A 23,272-nucleotide genomic window follows, 5' to 3' on the forward strand; every position below is an offset into this window, starting at 1 on the left:
GAATTTTTGAATGCTTAAAAATATTTTAATTTATTTAAATGAAACAGACTGTCCAAAAAATCGGACTGATCTGGACACTATATTGTAATGGGCCGGTCCAGCCACCACCATGGTATGTACAGGTGTCCATTGGCCCCAAAATTTTGTAGGTGGGTCCTACCATGAGTGAACCACCTCTCTACAAAATTTTATAATTTTTGAATACTCATAAATATTTTTATTAAATTAGGAATTTCAATCTATCCAGGAAGAGATGTTGCTGTCCATGCATTGTTTACCCAATAAGGTGGCCCCAACCTTCATCCAAGAGGGGAAAAATGGAGGTTTAGTATTTTCTTCATAAAATAAAGTAAGGTGGGGTCCATAAAAGTGACCCATCCCTCAGAGAAACCAAGCTGAAGTGTATGTTTTCCCTCCATACATGTGGGCTGGACAGCCCAACAAAGTGGACCGCCCACTCTTATGGGCCTCCTTTTTGGGTACCATTTCATGGGCCATCTGAGGTACGAACCATCACACCTCACGGTGGGGTCCACACCTTCTCATTACACTCCATAATTATAAAGAAAATAATGGCAATCATGATCCAAAAATCCATGTCAAAGATTGAATATGACAGTCCATGCAACAGTCCAGGTTTTGGGATAGCAATACATGGCTGGACACATCAGCCTATATCTCAATAATCTCAGCCATAAAAAGGGTGTGTGGCCTTCCTCAGTGGGTCTCACATAAGTCCAGATCACATACTAGGACTAGGACACTTGCATGCATTGATTAAGGTGTCCAATGATCATGGAGTTAGGTGGTAAGAGCATCCCACCTTGCTGGATTTTTATTTTTATTTATTTTGGGACATCCAAGGCCCACTATAAATGGGCCACACATACATTATCATCCATACATCAGAGAAAAGAGAAGAAAGAAATAGAGTAATCCGGCCATGGGGGTAGGGCCCCGCCACTAGTGGGCCCTCCCAAGAGTGAATCATACCCATACAACTACATTGATTGTACATGCAACATAAAATCACCACATGCATGATCTATAATTGCTATGGATGGTTGGAATGCCATCCCAACATGATCCTTAGGGTATAGATGACCTTAAGATGGAGTGGATCATTAAATACATCATGATGGGGTCCATAGAGAATGACCCCATCATGGATCATGACATGCATGTAGGATGGGCCAAAGGGCCACATCTATGGGATCAAATGGGATCCCCACCATGGATTGGTGGGTCCCATATGATCCATCTAGAAAGAAAAATAAGATCAAAGGGTAGAAAAGAATATCAACAATTATAATCACCCACCTTAATGGATCCCACTCCAAAGTTACATCAATCTTCTCTTTATGCTCCAAGGGACATGTTTCAATGGGTGAGATGGATTATTGAAGGTTAGATGAGAGGGGATTGAGGGAAAAGGGGCTGGAGAAGAGGAAAAATGGGGCTAGATTTTTTTCTAAGAGAGAAAGAAAGAGAGAAGAGAGTAGAGAGAAATGAGAGGGAGAGTATGGAAATTTGCTAGAAAAGAGAGAGGAAAAGTAATCATCACTCTCTCCTAGATAAGAGAAAAATCATCATAGCCTATGGTGATATAAACTATGTTGCTAGGCTAGAGTAAGGATGGGTAGTGTGTGGGTGGTGGGTGGTGTAGGATTTGGGGGTTTAAGTAGTGTATGGGTAGTGTGTGTTGGAATTTGCACAAAAGAGGGTGACCACCTTAAAAAATGTGCCCTCCACACTAGGTGGGCCACATGATCATGCTCAAAGGCTACAAATGAGATGCACATAACTTATGATCCACACATCGGATGGACACACAAGATGCATCGTTGGAACCACGGCGACGATGCGGTCACAATGGCATAGGTCTCAACTCGATCCGAGTCGGGTCTTCACGATTGGGCTTACGAATGACCGCAAATACTATCCAAGGGTTATAAGTCGTCGGGATTCGACCGGTAGGATCACGAGATCAAGATGGACAGAATGCATACTCACACACACATATGCACACCTGCGAACTCGGGTCGGGTCTCACACATTGGTATGGACCATGTAACACAATAGATTATATGAGCTATATCACTTACAATATAGCAGTTTTCAAAAGTTCTGCGACCAGTTAATATTAAAGAACCATTTTTATTTAACATTTCACACCTTAGGTTAGAAAACTTTGCACTATGATTCTATAATAGTTGTGTTTTAAACCTTCTACATATAAAACATTCTCAAATAAAGGGAGGTTAGAAAGTTGAACCGTACCTTAGCCAATAATCCTATATTGCTACCATTACCAAATGTGACTGAATTGTCCATCATGTCATTAAGATTGGTGAACAGACCTTTGTCACCAGTCATGTGCCTGGAGCATCCACTGGCTAGGTACCACTTTGAATGGCTTGAAGCTTTGAAGGCTGTGTAGGCAACCAAGCAAGTAACCTTAGGAACCCATTTCATTTCAGTTTTGGGTTTAGGAGTATAGTTGGTCTTCTTGTGTTTATAGTTGATATAAGACTGACCCTTTGAGTTAGATTTTAAGAGCTCCTTAAGTAAATCAACAATTTTCTCAGCTAAAGGATTGTGATTCTAGTTTTTATAGTTGATATAGTTGCTTTTAAGTTTTAAGGATTGAAAAGTTTTAGTATTTTTAGAATAACTCTGATTTGAACTTTTCCCTTTTGAGTTTGAAGACTCTCTTTTCACAAACTTAGGAGGAATATTCTTCTGTTTAGGAGGAATATTTTTGTCGTAGCCCAAACCGGATTGGTCGCCACATTTTCTGGATCTGGATAATAGTTTTTCTAACTTAGGATCACCTTGGGCATACCTCCATGTATCCTTTAAACTCAAAAGAGAAGAGACTTCAAGTTTTAGTTTTTCATTTTCAGATTTTAGATTTTCAATAAGAGAGGTTTTGAAATATAAATCGCATTTAGTGTTTTCAAAAGAATCTAAAATGTGAGATTTTTCTAAAACAAGAGTACCAAAATTTTCTTTAAGTCTCGAAAACTTTTCTTTCTGAAGTTTTAGTTTTACCGCAATTTTACAACTTTCCTTGTATAGGGCATTGTAAGCATCTTGAAGATCTTCTTCATTTTCATGATTCCTATTCAGATTTTCATGATCACTATTTAGATTTTCTTCACTAGTTGAATCATCATTATCTGAAAATGTGAACTTGGCTAGAGTCATAAGGGCTTTAACTTCATTACCCAACTCCGTTTCAAAATCTTCTGATTCAGAAGAGGCTTCAGTGCCAGAAGATTCATCCCAAGTAGCCAACATACCTTTCTTTTTAAGTTTGTCCTTTTTAGGACACTTGTTCGTTAAATGCCCATATTCATGGCAATTGTAACATTGACTATCTTTTAAAGATTTCCAAGTTTTAGATTTAGATCTTTTCTTATTATTAGATTTTTAAAAATCAACCCACTTTTTACTTTTGAAAATCTTATAAAATTTTTTAGCTAAAAGGGCCATATTATCTTCAAAATTTTCTAAATCAGAATTACTATTTTCTTGAGAAATACATTAAGAAGATTTAAGGGCGATGGATTTACCTTTAGAAGCTTTAAAGTTTAACTCATAGGTTTGTAATGACCCAACTGATTCTTCTACCCTCATATTGTCTGTATCACAAAGTTTTTGGATTGCAATCACCTTTGAATTGAACCGTTCTGGTAGTGACGTAGTATCTTTGCACAGACTTTACTTTCTAGGATTTTATCACCGAGACCCCACATAGAGATCACAATGTCATTCAATCTTGTATAGAAGTCCATGAAGGTTTCATTTTCTTACATACGTATTTTCTCAAATTTGGTTGTGAGGATTTGGACTTTAAATTTCTTGACGATTGTTGCTCCTTCACGTGTCATTTCTAAAATATCCCAGGCTTACTTTGCAGTATCATAGGATATAATTCTTTTGAATTCATCCGGTGATAGTGCGCAAGTTATGGCATTTAAAACCTTTGCATCGGCACTACTCTCATTTTTCTAAAGAATGGTCCAAGTAAAATAAGGTGTGACTTTCAAAGATTTGGATCCATCAATACCAGTTACTTCAGTGGTAGGAGGGGTCCATTCGATCTTGGTGGCTTGCCACACACTCTCATCCATGGATTTTAGAAAAATCCTCATTCTGGCTTTCCAATAGGCATAATTGGAGCCAACAAATGGTGGCGGCCTAGTGACTGAAAGGCTATCAAAATTTGACATCTCAAATAGCTCAGATCGATTAGCTCAAGAAATAAATCCAATAAGAATAATTAAAAGCGAGCTATCAGGCTTTGATACCACTTGAAAAGGCCAAGCTATATGTCCTAAAGGGGGGGGGGGGGGGTGAATAGGACCATGCCAAATTAAAAAATAACAGCAGAATTTAAATAAATTAAATACAGATAGCAATAGACAATCCCACCATGCTGAAATTAAAAACAACCTCAAATGTACAAGTATTGAGAGGTTAATACAGATGTTATTCTAAGGACAACCTTACACCATAAAAACCAAGGGTTTATGGCAGGACAACCTTAATAGAACGGTTTGTGTATCAAAAACACAAACTGATATAGAGGAATAAAGAAATAAATAACAAGGAATGAAATCTATGCCATTACAACATTCTCATACTTGCATAAAAGAAATTACAACATTCTCCACAATGCAAAAAGAAAAATTACAACCATCCACAAAAAGAAATAACCATTTAATTCACAAGACCCGAAATTATAGTGGTTCGCTTGTGTGTACACCAACTGTTTAGAAAAATAGCCACACAACTACTCCACTCCTAATATCTTCACACAGTGGATATTAGCGTTCACTATGAAAATAGGTTTTTCAAGGTTCACCTAAAACCCTCACAATTGTGTCTTTCAAGTGAGCTTAAATAATTCAAAAACCCCACACTCTGAGTTTTTTGTATCACCTTAGACAAAATAAAATAGAGAGATTTTTCTAACACAATCTTAAAGAAACCAAAATTCAAAAATTTACAATAATGCAAAATACCTGGACATTCTCTTTTTGATGAAGCCCAGAAGAACCAAATCGGAGTAGAAGTTCAACGTTTAAGTTCAATGTTCAAACTCACTTAAGAAATGGTTCTAGATTATAAATTGATTTTAAATTAAATCAAGTTGGGCTAGCTCTATTTGATTTTGATTCCAAGCAAAGGGCAAGACTCAATCCCTTCTTCAAATGTGATTGGAATAAAGAATACAAAATCAAATATAATAAAGCTAAATTAAGAGAATATTAAATGAGCACAATATAGCCTAAAAAAATCACTAACATATTTCTCAAAGTGGCGTATTGATTTAGCTTGAATTGAATGAAAAACTCTGAAATTCGTGCTCTATTTATAAGTAAAAAAATTGCGTTCACAACTGGTCCTGAGGACACCATGACTGGTCATAGGGCCAACAGATTTTTGAAATTCTAAGCGCAATAAGGGAAAGCTGTTTCACGATTGGTCGTATACCCTGCACGACCGGTCGAGGGACCTCCACGACTGGTTGTGTGGAACCAAATTTAGTTGCTGGACTTTGAGTCGAGGCTGCAGGACCGGTCGAGAACGAGTCGAGAACTATTCATATGACCGATTGAGAAGTCTCCAGGACTGGTCGAGACTTAATAAAAAATTCTGGAACTTAATAACAAACTTAGGACTGGTCGTGGAATTTCTTGGACTGGTCGAGCCAGTGTTAGGATTAGTCAAACAGAGTACAAGACTAGTCGAGAAACAATCTATTCACTTATAAAATGAGCCAATTGAATTATGTATTCAAAATGACTTACCTTATGGGCAATCTAGGGTCATTCATACCTTATACACAATGTATGAACATTGGAACTTCTTTTTCTTCAGTTAATAGTTGTTCTTTGAAGTTCATGAAGCTTGAGATCTTGTTATAGGATAATGCTTGAACTTGAGTCTCTTGAAGCTTAAAATTAACTAATGTTGAAGCTTGAACTTGAGTATCAAAATCTAGGAACATTGTCTTGACTTGTTGACTTGTACACAACTTTGAAAATCTTGAACTCTTGAAGCTTGAAAGCTTGAATTCGAGTACACTTGCCTTTGAAGTTCTTGAACTAAAGACCATTGTCCTTGAGAGATGCACAGACTTCATTATGTAGATGAGCTACATAAGATACAGATTCCAAGAGAAGTTTTGGCACTATAAAATTTGACAATTATAGGAGCTAGAAACCATAACTTACAAACCCTTCTTACATGTAATAATGACATCTCTCTTCCCCAAACTAATGATTACCTTACACCCCACTTACATCTCATAATTGCCTAGCTAAGAGAGAGGCTAGCTCTCTCTCTCTCTCTCTCTCTCTCTCTCTCTCTCTCTCTCTCTCATCTCTCTCTGTCCCTTTTTCTCTTCATTTCCCCTCCATTGCTAGCCATGGACATCCAAGTAAGCTCCCAAATTTTCAGCCCTTGCATGCTTCTATAACCCTCATCCAACCCTCTAAAATCGATCCCAACCATTGAATCTCATCTCTTAGAGCTCTAAAACATAGTGGTGGAAGAAGAAGATCAAGATCTAAGGTGGGTGCTTCTCTCTCTCTCTCTCTCTCTCCTGGTTTAATGACCCACCATGGATGTATATATGAGATCCACGCTGTCCACAAATGGGAAAGCCTTATCGCCACCGTCCAAGGCCATCTTGTTACCCATTTTTGGGTAGGCTTAGATGGTGGCAATAACACAAATACTAGCTTGGTCCAGGGCTGTGCGGCCCACCCTTATGGGCCCTACCATGATCCATGATTTTATCCAAGCCGTCCACCCATGAGGGCCCAACTTGCTGCCCATTTTGGGCAGGCCCTATTTGAAGGGAAACCATAAGTACTGGTCTAATTTTTTTAGTGGGGTGGCCCACCACGTGGACCCCACCTTGCTGCATGTGTGGTACCTTCATTGTCCATCTTCAACGGCCAAGATCCAGCACTTTGTGGGCTACACCATAGCAGCAACAACACCATCCATCTGCTAGCTGTCCACCTGTTAACCTATTGGATGAAAGGGAAACACAAATATCACCTTGATCTAAAGCAGGTGGGCCACACTGATGTGGACCCCACCTTGATGAGTGCATGACAACCACACCATCCATCAGTTGCTCACCCAGAGCATGGCCAGATGGGCCAGGAGTTGCTGGATGGGCTGGTGTCCAGACCGTACAACGGGCCTGGATACAGGTAAACGTAAATATCAACATGATCCTTTTTAGTGGGGTGGCCCACATGCATGGATCCCACCTTGATGTATGTGCATTTTATCTACATTGTCCATTTGGAGTGACCTTTTGAGGCATGAGTCCAAGATGGACAGATCAAGCAACAGGAGAACACCCAACCGCTAGCTACAAACCCACTGAGATGTACATGTTTTATCTACCTTGTCCATTCCATTTTGGGTGGGCACCCCACCTTCTGGATGAACTACATCCACGTGGGACCCACCATGATGTATGGATTTCACCCACACAACCCATGGGACCGGCCCAAACTCAGGCAGATCCCAAGTTCCGCTAGACCGGCGTCCAGAAGACTGTGGGCCTGCTATGATGCTTATGTTATATCCACCCCTCATCCTTATGCTTCAGGGCCCACCTGGACAGGTCCCACCCTCCTGGTGGACCGTCTACAAGTGGGGCCCACCATATATATTGTTTCACCCAGGCCATCCATCTATTTGACACTCAACAGGGCCAGGGGCATTGCTAGACTGACCATCCAGCAGCTGGCCCACTTTGATGTATGTTTTATATCTACGCTGACCATTTGCGTGAGACCCCCACACTATGTATATGCATTTTATCCAGGCTATCCATCTGTTTGGACGCCCATCAGGTCCATCTTATAGGTGGGCTGACCATCCAGTAGATGACCCACCTTGCTAGATGTGTTATATATATCTGCGCTGGCCATTTGTGTGGGGCCCCCACATCCCCCACCAGATTGTCCCAGGCCCACTCTTAGGTGGAGCACAAATTTTTAATGAAACAGATTCAAAGTTCTGGTAGACACCCACTAGCAACGGTTGGGCTGAGATATCCACCATGTGCTGCCTTGTTAGGCCCACCATGATGAATGTGTTGTATATGTTGCCCAGCAATAGCGGGCCCACCAGGATGTGTTGTACCTAGGACGTTTAGGGCCAGTAGGCCCACCGAGATGTGTTATACCCAGGCCATCCAGGGCCAGCAGGCCCACCATGATGTAATTATCTTCATTGTCCATCTGTGGCACTTGTTGTATGTTTTATCCTTGCTACCCATTATGTAGTTGTGAGGCTGCCTTGATGAATGTGCGATATGTACGCTGTGCATCTATTTTTCTAAAACCATGGGCCTTATTACCTTGTAAGGCCCACCATATGTATATGTAGCCAAGCCGTTTGATTGTTAGACATCCAGCAGGCCCAGATGGGATGGACATCCAGCCACTAGGAGCCCACTTTGATGTATGTGTTGTATAAACACGCTGCCCATCCATTTTTGCTGGATCATGGGCTGACCGGTAAAGCCCTCTATAATGTATGTGTTATATACTCTGCCCAATTGTTTCTTAGAGCATATGGGCTGCCCCATGAGGCCCACCATGATGCACGTGTTGAATATCCCTTGATCATCTAAATTTTTGGCCATGGGCTGTCCCAAGAGGCCCAATGTGATGTATGTAAGGCCTATGGGATGGGGCCCGATGTGATGTATATAAGGCCCATATGTTCGGCCTAATATGATGTTTGTGTGGCCCATATGTACGACCTAATATGATGTTTGTGTGGCCCTTATGTGCGGCCCAATATGATGTTTGTGTGGCCCATATGTATGGTCTAATATGATGTTTGTGTGGCCCTTATGTGCGGCCCAATATGATGTTTGTGTGGCCCATATGTGCAGCCCAATATGATGTTTGTGTGGCCCAATATAATGTTTGTGTGGCCCTTATGTGCGGCCCAATATGATGTTTGTGTGGTCCATATGTGCGGCCTAATATGATGTTTGTGTGGCCCATATTTGTGGCCCATTGTAATGTTTGAGAGGCCCATATGATGAGGCCCACCATGATATATGAGAGGCCCATGTGGTGAGCCCATAATGATGTATGAGATAACATGAGAGAAGTCCATTTTATTCCTAGCCATTTGAGAGCTATGGGCTGTTTCATGAGACCCTTGTGTGAGGCCATGGGCCCACTATATATTAGGCTCTATGTGGGCCACTCCTTGGGAACAATGTTGGTTAAATGTCCACATTGATGGGCAATGATGGTTAAATTTCCACATTGTGACCTTCCCTTAGGCCTTTGTTAGGCCCATTCTCATCCTTCTCTAAGTGGGTTGACCCTAATCATTGGGCCCCATTGATGTTTGCATGACCCATCTATTCATATTCGGTTAACCCGTAATGTTGGGCCCCCATTGGTTGCTTGTAGGATTATTTCTATTTAATCTTGGAGTCCATCTGGGACTTATTTGGGCCCCCCTAGGACATCTAGTGGGCCATATGATAGTATGGTGAAGGAAGCCCGTTACGGATTCTTAGGAATATAGGTAGGCCACCTAGGCCCAACCTTGATATGAGGAGAGTTCATCCTCACCATAGACGGATAGATCCGAGATATTTGTGTCATGCCCCATATCTGAAAATCGGATTCACATAAATCCCGATCACCGAATCCGGTGCCAACAGCCTCCGTAGTACCCCATTCTCAGCTTCTAGCGTTAATACGCCAGATTCCGATCCTGGGATCCTACAAGCAAGATTTTTCAATGTATGTTTAACTCATAATAAACATAACCACAAGTATACTCAAAGCACGAAGGCAACATCATCATCACATATCCACTAATATAAACATTTGAATACAATGCTGAAAGGGAAATACATATGTCAAAAATCAAAGCTTCAGAAGACTGTTGCACGCTCCATGCTTAACGCTACTGCAACCTAACACCACCTGCACGCATCTATCATGTATAAGCTTATAGAAAGCTTAGTGGGTGGTGAAAGTGTGTGCACAAGGTAAGTGTCAAGTATTCAATACAATGCCATAATCATATACAATATAGGAAATACTAGTAAGATCATGAATCATATGATATCAAAGTAAAGTGAAAATACTGACAAGTCCATGAGTCAAACAATATCAGAGTACGCATTACAGATCAGCAACACAAATCGGGAGTCATAAAGAGCTAAATATCAGATGTCGAGGATGCAATGCAATATACAATTCCTGATGAGTTCAGGAATACCGTCAGCCGTATCTGGACCGTATAAATGTAGAAACACAGTAACCCAAAATGTCATATGTCGCAAATTTAATACAATATGCGGTGCGAATGGAATGACCATGCTGAAGTGTGAAGTCGGGATGATAGTACGTAGTATCGCTGGTTATAGGGTCCATCACAAGGAACTTCTATCCAAACTAGTCACATACCTAAATTTAGATAGTTAGACTCAATGTGGTAAACTCCTGATCTCAGGTTAGTTGCGCGCCCCAACCGAAATCCTGGCCATTGCGAAGGTACAAATACAAATAGTTATGCACCACCAACATGATTTCACATTGTGTGTCATGATCACTACACGCCCTAATGACATCAGGGTCATGGCCTCCACAGGCACCTCGTGGATGGTCGAATCGGATACCGAAAATATTGGCTCTAGTATTGTGGGCACTTAGAATGTCCTTGGTTAAAAATTTCAGAACCTTTTTGGTACCAGGAGATGCTCCAATGTCTAAACCGAGTGGATACACGAGCGCCCGAGTCCGAATACCAGTAGGACGCATCTCCCACTGTGTCTCGGTCGGTTAGAAGGGGGTGTGGCCTTATCTGCCCGAGTGAGGGGGCTATATGTTAGGTTGAGTTTGATCAGCTCACAAATGAGTCCGCTATCGACGAGCCAGGTAGGTATTGACAAACTAATGGTCAAGCGGATAGTGTGGTCTCTTCCACTTGCTTGGTTGTGCAGCTGGGGAGGAGGCAGTCAGTGTGAAGTGTATTAAACCCCGGTGATATCCAGAAGGGAACTATACTGATATATGTACTTGATTAGGACTAGTACGCATGCTCTGCATCTCATATATGACATTTGGCTATATAAGCCTCGCATCACATGGCCTTGGTATAGTCGGTATCATTCATGCCTTGCATCATATAGCTTTGGTACAGCTGATAGCATTCATAGACTTACCATATATTTCTGCATTACTTTGATATTGTACACTTGGCGCTTACCTTGCTCACATAATTACACCACCCTCTAAGCTTTTGTAAGCTTATGCACGACCGTTGCGTGCAGGTGGCCTTGGATCGCAGCAGCGTTGAGGCAAGAGCGCACATCAAATCATTTTGGAGTTTTTGATCACCCTGTATTTCCCTTTCCACATTGTACTTAAAGTTTTTGATATATCGGATATGTGGTGATGTTGTTTTGTGACTTGGTTATGCTTGTGGTTATGCTCCATTACAAAAAAAAATCATACTAAAAATCCTCCTTGTAGGATCCTAGGATCGGAATCGGGCATATGAGTGTCGGGATTTGAGAATGGGGCACTAAGGAGGCTGTAGGCAGTAGATTCGGCAATCTAAAATTTTATGAGCCCGTTTTCTGAGTTTGGGGGATGACAGAAGTTGTTATCAGAGCATAACTTGAGAATACCTGATGATCACATCACATATCTACTATGAATGAATAGGCTCCAAGTCTGAATGACTTAGTGATTTTTCAACATTGACCCTTAACGTTTATACCTTCGAGAATTCTCAAGGCTGATAGGCCCTTGTTCCTTCCTGTAGGACGTGATGCCTAGAAGAGCGACCCGAGTGAATCTTGCTCCACCACCTGCGACTTCCGCTCCACCACCTGTGACTCCCGCTCTACCACCTACTATTCCAACTCCACCACCGGATATTCCTGATTTCCAGCCTGAGGGTGTCACTCCTTTGCCTGAGACAGGTGCGGATCCGACCGTACCTGTGAGTGCCACTCAGCTACAACAGATGTTACAGGCGATGACTGTTATTCTTCAAGGGCAGTGCAGGCATCCCACTATTACACCAGCCGAGGCTGAGCAGGAGTGTGCGAGTGCCCTTCTCAAGGACTTCCTATAGCATGATCCCCCTCATTTTCGGGGTGAGCTAGACCCTACTACAGCAAAGATATGGTGCTCCGAGGTGGAGAAGATATTCGACACCATGAGATGTACGACCCAGCAGCGAGTCCCATTAGCTTTATTTCTTCTTCAGGGTGAGGCTCAGCATTGGTAGACATCCGTCGCTCAAGCAGTAGTGGCCAATTTCGTATGGACCTGGGAAGACTTTATAGACCGGTTTGACTGGAAGTTCTTTCCTGAGCATGTCCGACAGCAGCGCGCATTAGATTTTGAGACTCTGGTCTAGAGAGACATGACTATGTCCCAATATGAGGCTCGTTTTGTCGCACTATCGAGATTCGTAAGGATCATGTTGATGATGAGGGGCGGAAGGCCCGCCATTTTGAGAACAGCTTGCATCCTACCCTCAAGAGCCGTGTGATTGGACACATGCTTCTGACTTTTAAGCAGATTGTAGAGAGGGCCCAGATATACGAGTCAGATTGGGCTGGTTTGCAGAGAGCCCACGACTAGAGGAGAGATCAGAAGAGGAAGGCGCCCTCTGATAGTTCCCACCAGCAGCATCATTCACAGCAGCGACGCATGACCCACCCAGGATTCTGAATACCAGCAGTACCCCCAACACCACCTCTAGAACCATTTACAGGTACTTACTTTAGGTGTGCATGAGTGTCCCCATCCATGGCAATAGCCGAGGACACGGCATCAACCTCCACGACAACCACCACAACAGCAGCATCGATCACAGCACCAGCCTCCATGGCCTCCCCCACTGTAGCAGAGGCAGCAGATCAGGACGCCACAGCGGTAGCAACATCAGCAGAGACCTAAGAGGGGACCTGCACCTCCTCAGCAGGCCCAGGGCAAATTTTATGCCGGCCAGTAGGACCCTCAGTCATCAAAAGGGGTCGTCTACTCTCCCTATTTCTGCATGCATTGCACATGTATTGTTTAATTTTGGTGCATCACATTCCTTTATGGTCGATGATTTCTGCCGATCGACCGGTTTGCCGATGGAGTCTGCCCGTGAGGGTTTGTTAGTATCTACTCCCTTAGGGAAGACTGCAGTGTTGGGCTGATTTTGCTTGTCTTACCCCATTCTGATTGGGGATATCTTTTTGCCTGCCGACCTGTTTCTATTACCGATGTCCGAGTTTGATGTTATCCTGGCATGGACTGGCTCGCCGAGTACCATACCATATTAGACTGTTCCGCAAGGATAATCACGTTTTGTATACCTGGCATGCCAGAGTTCCAGTTTGTTGTCGAGCGCAGAGGGGAGGAACTTTCTTGCTTGTTATTGTGTGTCGTTGAGGAGTCAGTTGCTTTGAGTATCGACCAGCTGCCGGTCGTTTGTGGTTTTTTCGATGTGTTCTAGGAGATTCCGGGGTTACCATCTCGTTGGCACACCGAGTTCCAGATTGATCTCGTGCCCGGTACCACACCTATTTCGAAGACCCTGTATCGTATGGCACCATTGGAGTTACGAGAACTGCAGAAGTAGTTGGACGAGTTGTGTGAGTTAGGTTTTATTCATCCGAGCAGTTTGTCATGGGGAGCGCAGGAACTCTTCGTGAAGAAGAAAGATGGCTCGTTGAGGCTTTGCGTAGATTACCGCGAACTTAACAAGGTCACGATCAAGAACAAGTACCTGCTTTCAAGGATCGATGATTTGTTTAATCAGTTGCAGGAGGCGCAGTTCTTTACGAAGATAGACTTGTGGTCTGGTTATCATCAAGTTCGGGTCCGAGATGAGGATATCCCGAAGATAGCCTTCAGGACATGCTACGGTCATTTTGAGTTCCAGGTCATGTCCATCGGATTGACCAATGCGCCCGCAGTATTCATGCAGTTGATAAATGAGGTCTTTCATCCGTATCTCAACCAGTTTGTGATGGTGTTCATCAATGACATTCTAATATATTCGAGGACCCGTGAGGAGCATAAGTAGCATCTGGAGATTACATTGCAGACCCTACACACTAGCTATACGCAAGGTTGGAGAAGTACGAGTTCTGGCAGGAGGAGGTAAAGTTCCTCGGTTATGTGGTGACAAGGTAGGGTATCGCAGTGGACCCCTTGAAGATTGGTGTCGTGTGTCAGTGGGGCCAACCCACGAATGCATCCAAGATTTCCTGTTTTCTTGGTTTTGTGGGCTACTACCGACGTTTCATTGAGGGATTCTCTCATATTTCTACCTCGTTGACCCGGAAGGGTGCCGAGTTCGTTTGGAGTGACGCTTGTGAGCAGGCATTTATGGAGCTGAAGGACCGCCTCACGTCTGCTCCTGTCCTCACTCTTCCCTTTGGGAGTGATGGATTTGTTGTATTTACCGATGCCTCTTAAGTTGGCTTGAGTGCTGTCATGATGCAGCACGGAAAGCCGGAGGCTTATGCATCTCGCCAGCTTAGGGTTCATGAGCTGAATTACCCCATGCACGATTTGGAGCTAGCAGTAGTTGTCTTCATATTAAAGGTGTGGAGGCACTATCTTTATGGGGTGAGGTTTGAGCTCTACTCGGACCACGAGAGCTTGAAGTATCTGTTCTCTCAGTTTGAGCTAAACATGAAGCAGAGGTGTTGGATGGAGCTCCTGAAGGAATATAATTTTGATCTCCAGTACCACCCGGGCAAGGCGAATGTGGTGGTGGATGCCCTTAGCCATCAGTCACAAGGCCTAGTGGCACACATGATGATTCGGGAGTGGAGGATGCTCGAGGATATAGAAGAGTACGACTTCGAGTTTGGTCTGCAGTTTTCTATTGTTTAGCTATCTAGCCTATCGATTCAACCCTCTCTTATCGCAAGGGTGATCGAGGCTCAGCAGATAGACAAGTCATTATAGGATTACCAAGCAGAGGCAGCATCTGAGAGTCAGACAGATTGGCAGATTGGTTCTGATGGTGGACTTTGCTTCAGAGGCCGATTATGTGTCCCGGATATTCTTGAATTACGCAAAGATCTTATGACTGAGGCACACTGATCGCGGTTCTCTATCCACCCTGGCTCGACAAAGATGTATCGCGATATGAGGCGTCAGTATTTTTGGGCGGGGATGAAGCACCAGATAGCCAGTTTTATGGCTGAGTGCGACACATGCCAGCGTGTCAAGGCCGATCATCAGAGACCCCCTGGTCTATTGCAGCCGTTAAGCGTCCCGATGTGGAAGTGGGAGCACATATCTACTTATTTTGTCATGGGTTTGCTAAGGAATCAGCGCGGTCATGACACCATCTGGGTTGTTGGAGACCGTCTGACGAAGTCGACACATTTTTTTTTGTGATTCGTAAGACCTGACATGAGGATCGGCTCACCAAGATGTTTATTAATGAGATCGTAAGACTGCATGGTGTTCCTATCTCGATCGTTTCAAACCGAGACCCGAGGTTCACGTCTCAATTTTGGAGGAACTTCTAGAGAGCGATGGGCACTGATTTACAACTCAGCACTGCGTATCATCTGTAGACCGATGGGCAGACTGAAAGGGTCAACCAGATCCTTGAGGATATGCTTCGGGCCTGCGCGATTGATTTCTCAGGTAGTTGGGATGAGCACCTGCGATTGAATGAGTTCACGTACAACAACAGCTATCAAGCGACCATTAGCATGGCTCCTTTTGAGTTATTATATGGTAGACCGCGTAGATCTCTGAGTTGATGGACCGAGGTTGGAGAGCGGCGTCTCTTAGGTCCCGAGCTTATGCAGTAGACGTCAGAGGCTATCAACATCATCAGGCAGAGGATGCGCACAGCTCAGAGCCAGTAGAAGAGTTTTGTTGACCATCAGCATCATCCCTTGGAGTTTGCCATTAGAGACCATGTGTATCTCAAGGTCACACCCATGAAGGGTGTGATTCGTTTTGGAGTGAAGGGCAAGCTTGCCCCGAGATATATAGGACCTTTCGAGATCACAGGGCGCTTTGGCGCCGTGACCTATCGGCTTGCCTTGCCATCTCAGTTGTCTGGCGTCCATAACTTTTTTCATGTCTCTATGTTGAGGAAGTGTGGGTCAAACATCGTACCTGTTATTGATTGGCAGCCGTTGGAAGTTCGTGAGGATGCTTCTTACGTTGAGCAGCCAATTCGTATCCTCGATGGGAAGGAGCAGGTCCTGCGGACCATGGTTATCCCCTTGGTGAAGGTGCAGTGGGGCCATCATAATGTGGATGAGGCATCTTGGGAATGCGAGGCGGAGATTCGAGAGCATTGTCCCCATCTTTTTTATATTTGATAATATGATGTATTGTGTTTTGATTATATATGATGTTATGTTTGCTATTTCCTTATGAGTTATGATTAGTTGCAATGGTAGTATAAATTTCAATGATGAAATTAGGTGGGGAGAGCTATAAGACCCGTATCCTAGTCCGTACTATTCTGTCGACTCCCGCGATCCTTCCCGTCAATTTTCGGCAACCTGCAACGTATAAACGACGTTTGCGCATGACCATAAGTCGAATCCCGTAGATTTGAGTCGGCTTAATCCGAGACTTGTACCATTGCGACCGTATCGTCGCCGCGGTTCCAACGTCGTGTCTTGCATACCGATCAAATACCTTGGTAAGGAGATGTGGACCCGCGTTCGGTTCGAGGAAACGCCATGGATTTGCAATTCCAAGAGAATCTCTACGACATGTCAAATCAATCTAATTAATCACCTCACATGTCAAGTACATGTCCCATCCCTAAAAGCAACCCCAAAGTCAACTCTCTCCCTCTCTCTCTTACACACCCATACATGTCAAGTACATGTCCATCACCCCATCACTCCATCATACATCACCTCTCCTTACAACCCTCTCTCTCTCTCTTTCTCTCCACACTTTCCAAGCAACACCAAAGAGAGAATTGAGTGTGGACGTCCAACATTTCTAAAGAGAGAAAAGTGATTTTTGTGTGGCCCACTTTCCCATCCCAAATCCTTCATCCTATCCATTCAAACCTCATCACCCTCCTTCAAAGAGAAGCACAAGGAGATCGGCTTTCCAACGGACCAAGAAGATCGAACGGTGGATGCTTTATAGGCTAGATTTTCATGTTTTGATGATGGGCCAAGTGAGGCCTACCGATCGAAGGTATGGATCTCATTTTGTACCCTAGGTGTGGCCGATAGCTCACCTTGATTCTCATGATCATTCCATGATGGGGCCATTCTCCATGGACCACATCATGATGCTTATTGTCCTTACATGAAAAGAGGTCATCTAGACTGTCCATTTTGGGTGGAGAAGGAATCTCCACCATTGATCTTTTATTTGGTGGGCCCACATGTATTGGGATCCCCTTGATATATGATCGAATGCAAGGGAGGGCTCATAGTGGCAGAGCCCTCCATCACACGTGTCCCTTTCTCTCTCTCTCCCTCCCTTTTTCATTTGTTTTTGTGGTGTGATGATGTGGCTATGTGGCCCACCCGGATAAACCCCATCTTGATGTATGTATTACCCACGCCATCCAACCATTTGGTGGCCCACCCTGATAGCATGTCTGTGGGTGGGGTCCACCTCAAATATATGTGTGACCCAACCGTCCAGCATCCAGGGACGTTGGACATTGCCAAACAGTGAAGGGTGAGTTGACAGTGGGTGTACTAACTACAACAGCACGACCAAAAAAAAGGTTTTTGGGAAGGGCTGTCCATGTAGGCCCCACTTTAATATATGTTTTTAATCCACGACGTCCATTCCATCCTCCAGATCATTTTAGGCGTTAAGCTGAAAAATGAAATCAATCCAGTTTTCTGGCGAGCCATAGTATAGGAAACAGTATTTTCTACCGTTGAAATCTACCTTGATGTTTCTGTACCCCAAAACATGTTAAATATTGGGCTTGTTTGAACTGTCTTAAACCACAGAGTGCAATGGCTGGGCTGGATTCAGCTGATGCGAGCCCCACGTATGAAAAACTGTGAGAAAACACGATTTTAAAAGAAAATAAATACATAAGCAGGCAGTGCCTGCTACTGTATTTTGGCGGACGGACAGCAGGGACGTGGGTCCCATACGTGGGCCCCACCGTGATGTATTTTGAGTATCCACACCGTCTATTTTGTAGGCCCCCTCAGGGCAGTGGGCCACCCCAAGAATCAGCCATATACTTCACTCAAGTGGCCCACATCACAGGAACAATGATGATGAACGCCTACTATTGGAACCCTTACTGGGTCACATAAGTTTTAGATTAATATGAAATTTATTTTTCCTCTGCATCCAGGGACCGTGTCACCTGATCAACGGTTTGGATGGCAGATAAACATTATGGTGGGCCACACGTGTGGACCCCACCATGAAGTAAGTGTTTTATCCACGTTGCCGCCCCTGTGTGTGGTTGCGTCCGTGTACCGTGGACCCCATGATGTTTGTGTTCTATTCACATCGTCCACACCTGGACGGTGGCACCCACCATGATGCATGTGTTGCACCCAAACTGTTCAGCCATTTTGGAAAGCTCATTTTAAGGCTTAAGTTAAAAAATGAGACAGATCCAGTATTAAGTGGACCACACAGCAAAAGTAGTGGGGATTGAGTTCCTGCCATTGAAATTCTTTATTTGTCGCAAAAGTTTGGATCATTAGGAAATTTGTTTCCTCTTAATCCAGGTCTGTGTGACCTTATGACCAGATTGGGTAGAAAATAAATATGGTGGGCCTTGGGAATCTTAATGGTAGAAAAATCACTATCTCCACTTATCTTTGGGTATGGCCCATTTGATATGCATGGGGCCCAATTGGTGTGGCCCATCTGATATACATAAGGCCCATGTTATGAGGCCCATTCGATGTATTTGTGGCCCATTGTTGAGGCCCACTTTGATATATATGAGGCCTATTGTGATGTATTTAAAGGCCCAGGGATTATGGCCCTTTGCAATGTACATAAGTCCCAATGATGTGGCCCCCTTGATTTATGTAAGGTCCATATGATGCGGCCTATTTGATGTATCTAAGGCCCATGGGTTGAGGCCCAACGAGATGTCCTTAGGGTCCATTGTAATGTTTGATGCCTCCATGGTTTGTGTAATGATGTTTTCTAGCAGGCCATGCCTTGGGAGCAATGTTGGTTTGACATCCACATTGTAAGTACAATGTTGGTTAAATGTCCGCATTGTAACTCTCCTTAGGGCCCATTGATAGACCTGTACTTGTTGATAATTCATCACTTTATAACATGCTTAGTATAACTCCATGATTCATGCCCATATGCATCATATGTATGTTTGATATAAGGAATGTTTGATCATATCATAAGCCGTTGGGCTGAGACATTTACGGGACTCCTTATAAGATGGAGTGCCCCACATGATCGCGCGGTACGCGCAAGATTGCTGCATGACTAACGGTGTGACTCATGCATTTCGCATTATGTGTCGTGATCACTGCACGCCCTAGCGACATCAGGGTCGTGGCCTCCATAGGCACATCGTGGATGGTCGTATCGGATACCGAAAATATTGGCTCTAGCATTGTGGGCACTTAGGATGTCCTTGGGTGAAAATTTCGGAATCTTTTTGGTACCAGGAGATGCTCCAACGTCTAAACCGAGTGGATACACGAGTGCCCAAGTGTCGAATACCCATAGGCCGCGTCTCCCACTGTGTCGTGGTCGATTGGAAGGGGGGGTGGCCTTATCCACCCGAGTGAGGGGGCTATAAACTAGGCTGAGTTTGACCAGCTCGCAAATGAGTCCGCTATCGATGAGCCGGGTAGGTATTGACAGACTACTGGTCAGGCAAATAGTGTAGTCTGTTCCACTTGCTTGGCTGTGCGGCTAGGGAGGAGGTAGTCAGTGTGAAGTGTCTTAGACCCCGGTGATATCCAGAGAGGAACTGTACTGATGTGTACTTAATGAGGACTGGTACACTTACTTTGCATCTGGCATATAACATTTGGCTACATAGGCCTTGCATCATATGGCCTTGGTATGGCCGATAGCATTCATGCCTTGCATCATATAGCTTTGGTACAGCTGATAGCATTCATGGACTTACCGCATATTTTCACATTACTCTAATATTGTACACTTGGAGCTTGCCTTGCGCACATACTTACACTACCCTCTAAGCTTTTGTAAGCTTATGCACGACCATTGCATGCAGGTGGCCTTGGATCGCAGAAGCGCTGAGGCAGGAGTGCACATCAGATCATTTTGGAGTTTTTGATCACCCCGTATTTCCCTTTCCGCATTGTACTTAAAGTTTTTGATATAGTGGATATGTGGTGATGTTGTTTTGTGACTTGGTTATGCTCCATTACAAAAAAAAATCATACTAAAAATCCTCCTTGTAGGATCCCAGGATCAGAATCTGGCATGTGAGTGCCGGAATCCTAGAATGGGGCACTATGGAGGTTGTCGGCGCTGGATTCGATGATCGAGAATTTTGTGAGCCCGTTTTCTGAGTTTGGGGCATGACAACAATGAGCCTCATCACATAAGTCTCAAATGCATCAAGCCGAAGCCAAATGCTCATCAGAATGGGCCTTAAATACGGGCCACATATACATCACAATGGGCCTCGGCAATCAGCCTCGATACCCAGCCTCCACAATCGGCCTCGACAATCGGAGTCGGCCTCGACAATCGGAGTCGGCCTCAATAATCGGAATCAGCCTTGATAATAATCGGAATCGGCAGTCGACCATGAGAATTGGAATCAGCAATCGGTCATGATAATCAGTCTCGATCGCTAATCGGCAATCGGTCACGATGATCAGAATCGATCGATAATCGGCCTCAATAATTGGAATTGGTGATCAGCATCGACAATCGGCACCGACGGTCAGCATCAATAATCGGCACCGATAATTAGCATATAAACAAGGCGGGATCCATAGATGAACAGCCGATCAACCATAATATAAAGATTGGCCCTCGGCCTTGGTTATATCAAATCCGATAGCACGAAACCATCCGTTTATGGTGAATGTGGCCCACTTATCTGGGTTAACCCACAAGAGAATTATGAGAATGGGCCTAGCAAGGCCTAAGGGAAGGTCACAATGTGGACATCCAACCATCATTACCCATTAATGCGGACATCTAACCAACATTGCTCCTAAGGAGTGGCCTACATATAGAGCCAAAATATATAATGAGCTCGTGACCTCACATAAGGGTCATATACACATTAAATGGGCCGCATCACATGGGCCTCAAATACATCACAATGGCCCTCGCTCATGAGCCTCGAATACATCACATTGGGCCTCGCCCATGGGCCTCAAATACGTCACATTGGGCGTTGCCCACGGGCCTCGAATACATCACATTGGGCTTTGCCGATGGGCCTCGAATACATTACCATCGGCCCACACAAAGGCCTCACATACGTCTCATTGGACCTCGTATAAATCAAATGGGCTGATCAAATGAGTCAAATCAAATGGGTTGATTCAAATAGGCCGAATCAATGGGCCGAATCAAATGGGCTAGTATGAATGGGTTGAATCAATTGGGCCGATCAAGTGGGCCAAATCAAATGGGCTGATTCAAATAGGCCAAATCAATGGGCTGAATCAAATGGGTCAATTCAAATGGGCCGGATCAAATGGGCCGAATCAAATGGGCCAGTACACATCACTATAAGCCTTGAATACGTCATTTATGACTTCTCAAATACAACAAGTGAGTCGCACTACTTGGGCCGCACCAATCATCCATTTATAGAGATCATTTTAGAGCATTATCCAAACAATGAATCAGGTCAAAAGATCATCTGGACCATACCACAAATGGCAATGGTGATAATGATTTCCCACAGTTGAATTACTAATAGGCCCACCATAGTATTTATTTCCCATCCAGACTGTTCCCATGGTCACAAGGACCTGGACAGGGGGAGAAACAAATATCATATTGGTCCAAAGCTTCTGTAACCCAAAATGGGGTTTCAATGGTAGACGTTCAACACCACTATTTTCTGCAGTGTGGTCCATCTGATACCAGGATCTGTCTCATTTCCGATCTCAAGCTAGAGACGAACTAGCCAAATGAATGGACGATTGGGTGTAGCACATCCATCATGCAGTGGGTCCCACCCGTCCAGCATGCTGGACAGGCGTGGCAAAACTCATACATCATGGTGGCCCACATAATAGATGGACGGTAGGGATATAACTCACACATTACGGTGGGGATCCGAGACCGTATCGATTGGATGGACGGTCTGGATTACAAACCTGCTGCACTGTCCAGCAACTGGACGGTGGAGGTAAAATCATACATCATAGTGCGGTGCACATAGTGGCACACCCATATGATAGCATTAATATAATATAATATTATATATATTATACCTGCAAGATGGCAAGATGCTGCCCATACTCACCGTCCAGATCCACCTGGACAGTGTAGATTTCCTATTAAAGGTAGGTCTCACGTGAAAGTGGCCCACCATCAAATCTGTATAAAATATAATATAATATATTACATAATATTATATATTATATAAATAAATTTTAAAAATAAAGCAGAGGGCTGCCCAGAACCCATCGTCCAGACCCATTTGGATGGTGATGGTTTACACATTAAGGGTGGGGTCCACATGATCTAGACGGTCCAGATGGATACTCATCGAGGTGGCCCTGCTATCATTAAAACGGATGGACGATGCTGATATAAATACATACATCATACTGGGTAGGCCCTACCTCTTGGACGGCCTGGATGAAATACTTTCATCCAGATGAAATCCCACGTGAGACCTGCCATACATACATATATGATATATATATATATATATATATATAAAATATAATATAATATAATAATATATTATAATATTCATTTCATTTTTTTATTAATTTATTTTTTTTCAAAACAACAGATACTAGTGTTTTACCTTCATCTTCAATGTCTGCTGCTAGACAGCAGGCGGTCCACCAGCTCACGGTCCCTCATGGCCCGCTGGCTCCAATAAACGGACGGATCAGATACAATACATCATCAGGGTGGGGTCCACATCAATGTGGCCCACCAGGTTTTGGATCAAAGCTGATATTTGTGCTTGCCCTTCATCTCAACGGTCAGCAGCAACGCAGGGTGGCCTGGAGGTCCACGGTACCAGCACGCCTCTACTGCTGCTGCTGTGGTGCAACCCACAGGCG

The 23,272-nt window shown here is 43.9% G+C and overlaps 1 protein-coding gene across 1 annotated transcript in view; it reads left to right on the forward strand.

Moving 5' to 3' along the window:
• Positions 1-12,171, forward strand: part of LOC131234609 (uncharacterized) — a 54,695-nt gene extending 42,524 nt beyond the window's left edge. Inside the window, exon 5 of the mRNA XM_058231542.1 lies at positions 11,986-12,171. Within this exon, the coding sequence (XP_058087525.1) occupies positions 11,986-12,171 (186 nt within the window). The remainder of the gene's footprint in view (positions 1-11,985) is intronic.
• Positions 12,172-23,272: the final 11,101 nt, after the last annotated feature.

The sequence above is a fragment of the Magnolia sinica genome, chromosome 19 (assembly GCF_029962835.1).
Source record: "Magnolia sinica isolate HGM2019 chromosome 19, MsV1, whole genome shotgun sequence".
Taxonomy (NCBI): domain Eukaryota; kingdom Viridiplantae; phylum Streptophyta; class Magnoliopsida; order Magnoliales; family Magnoliaceae; genus Magnolia; species Magnolia sinica.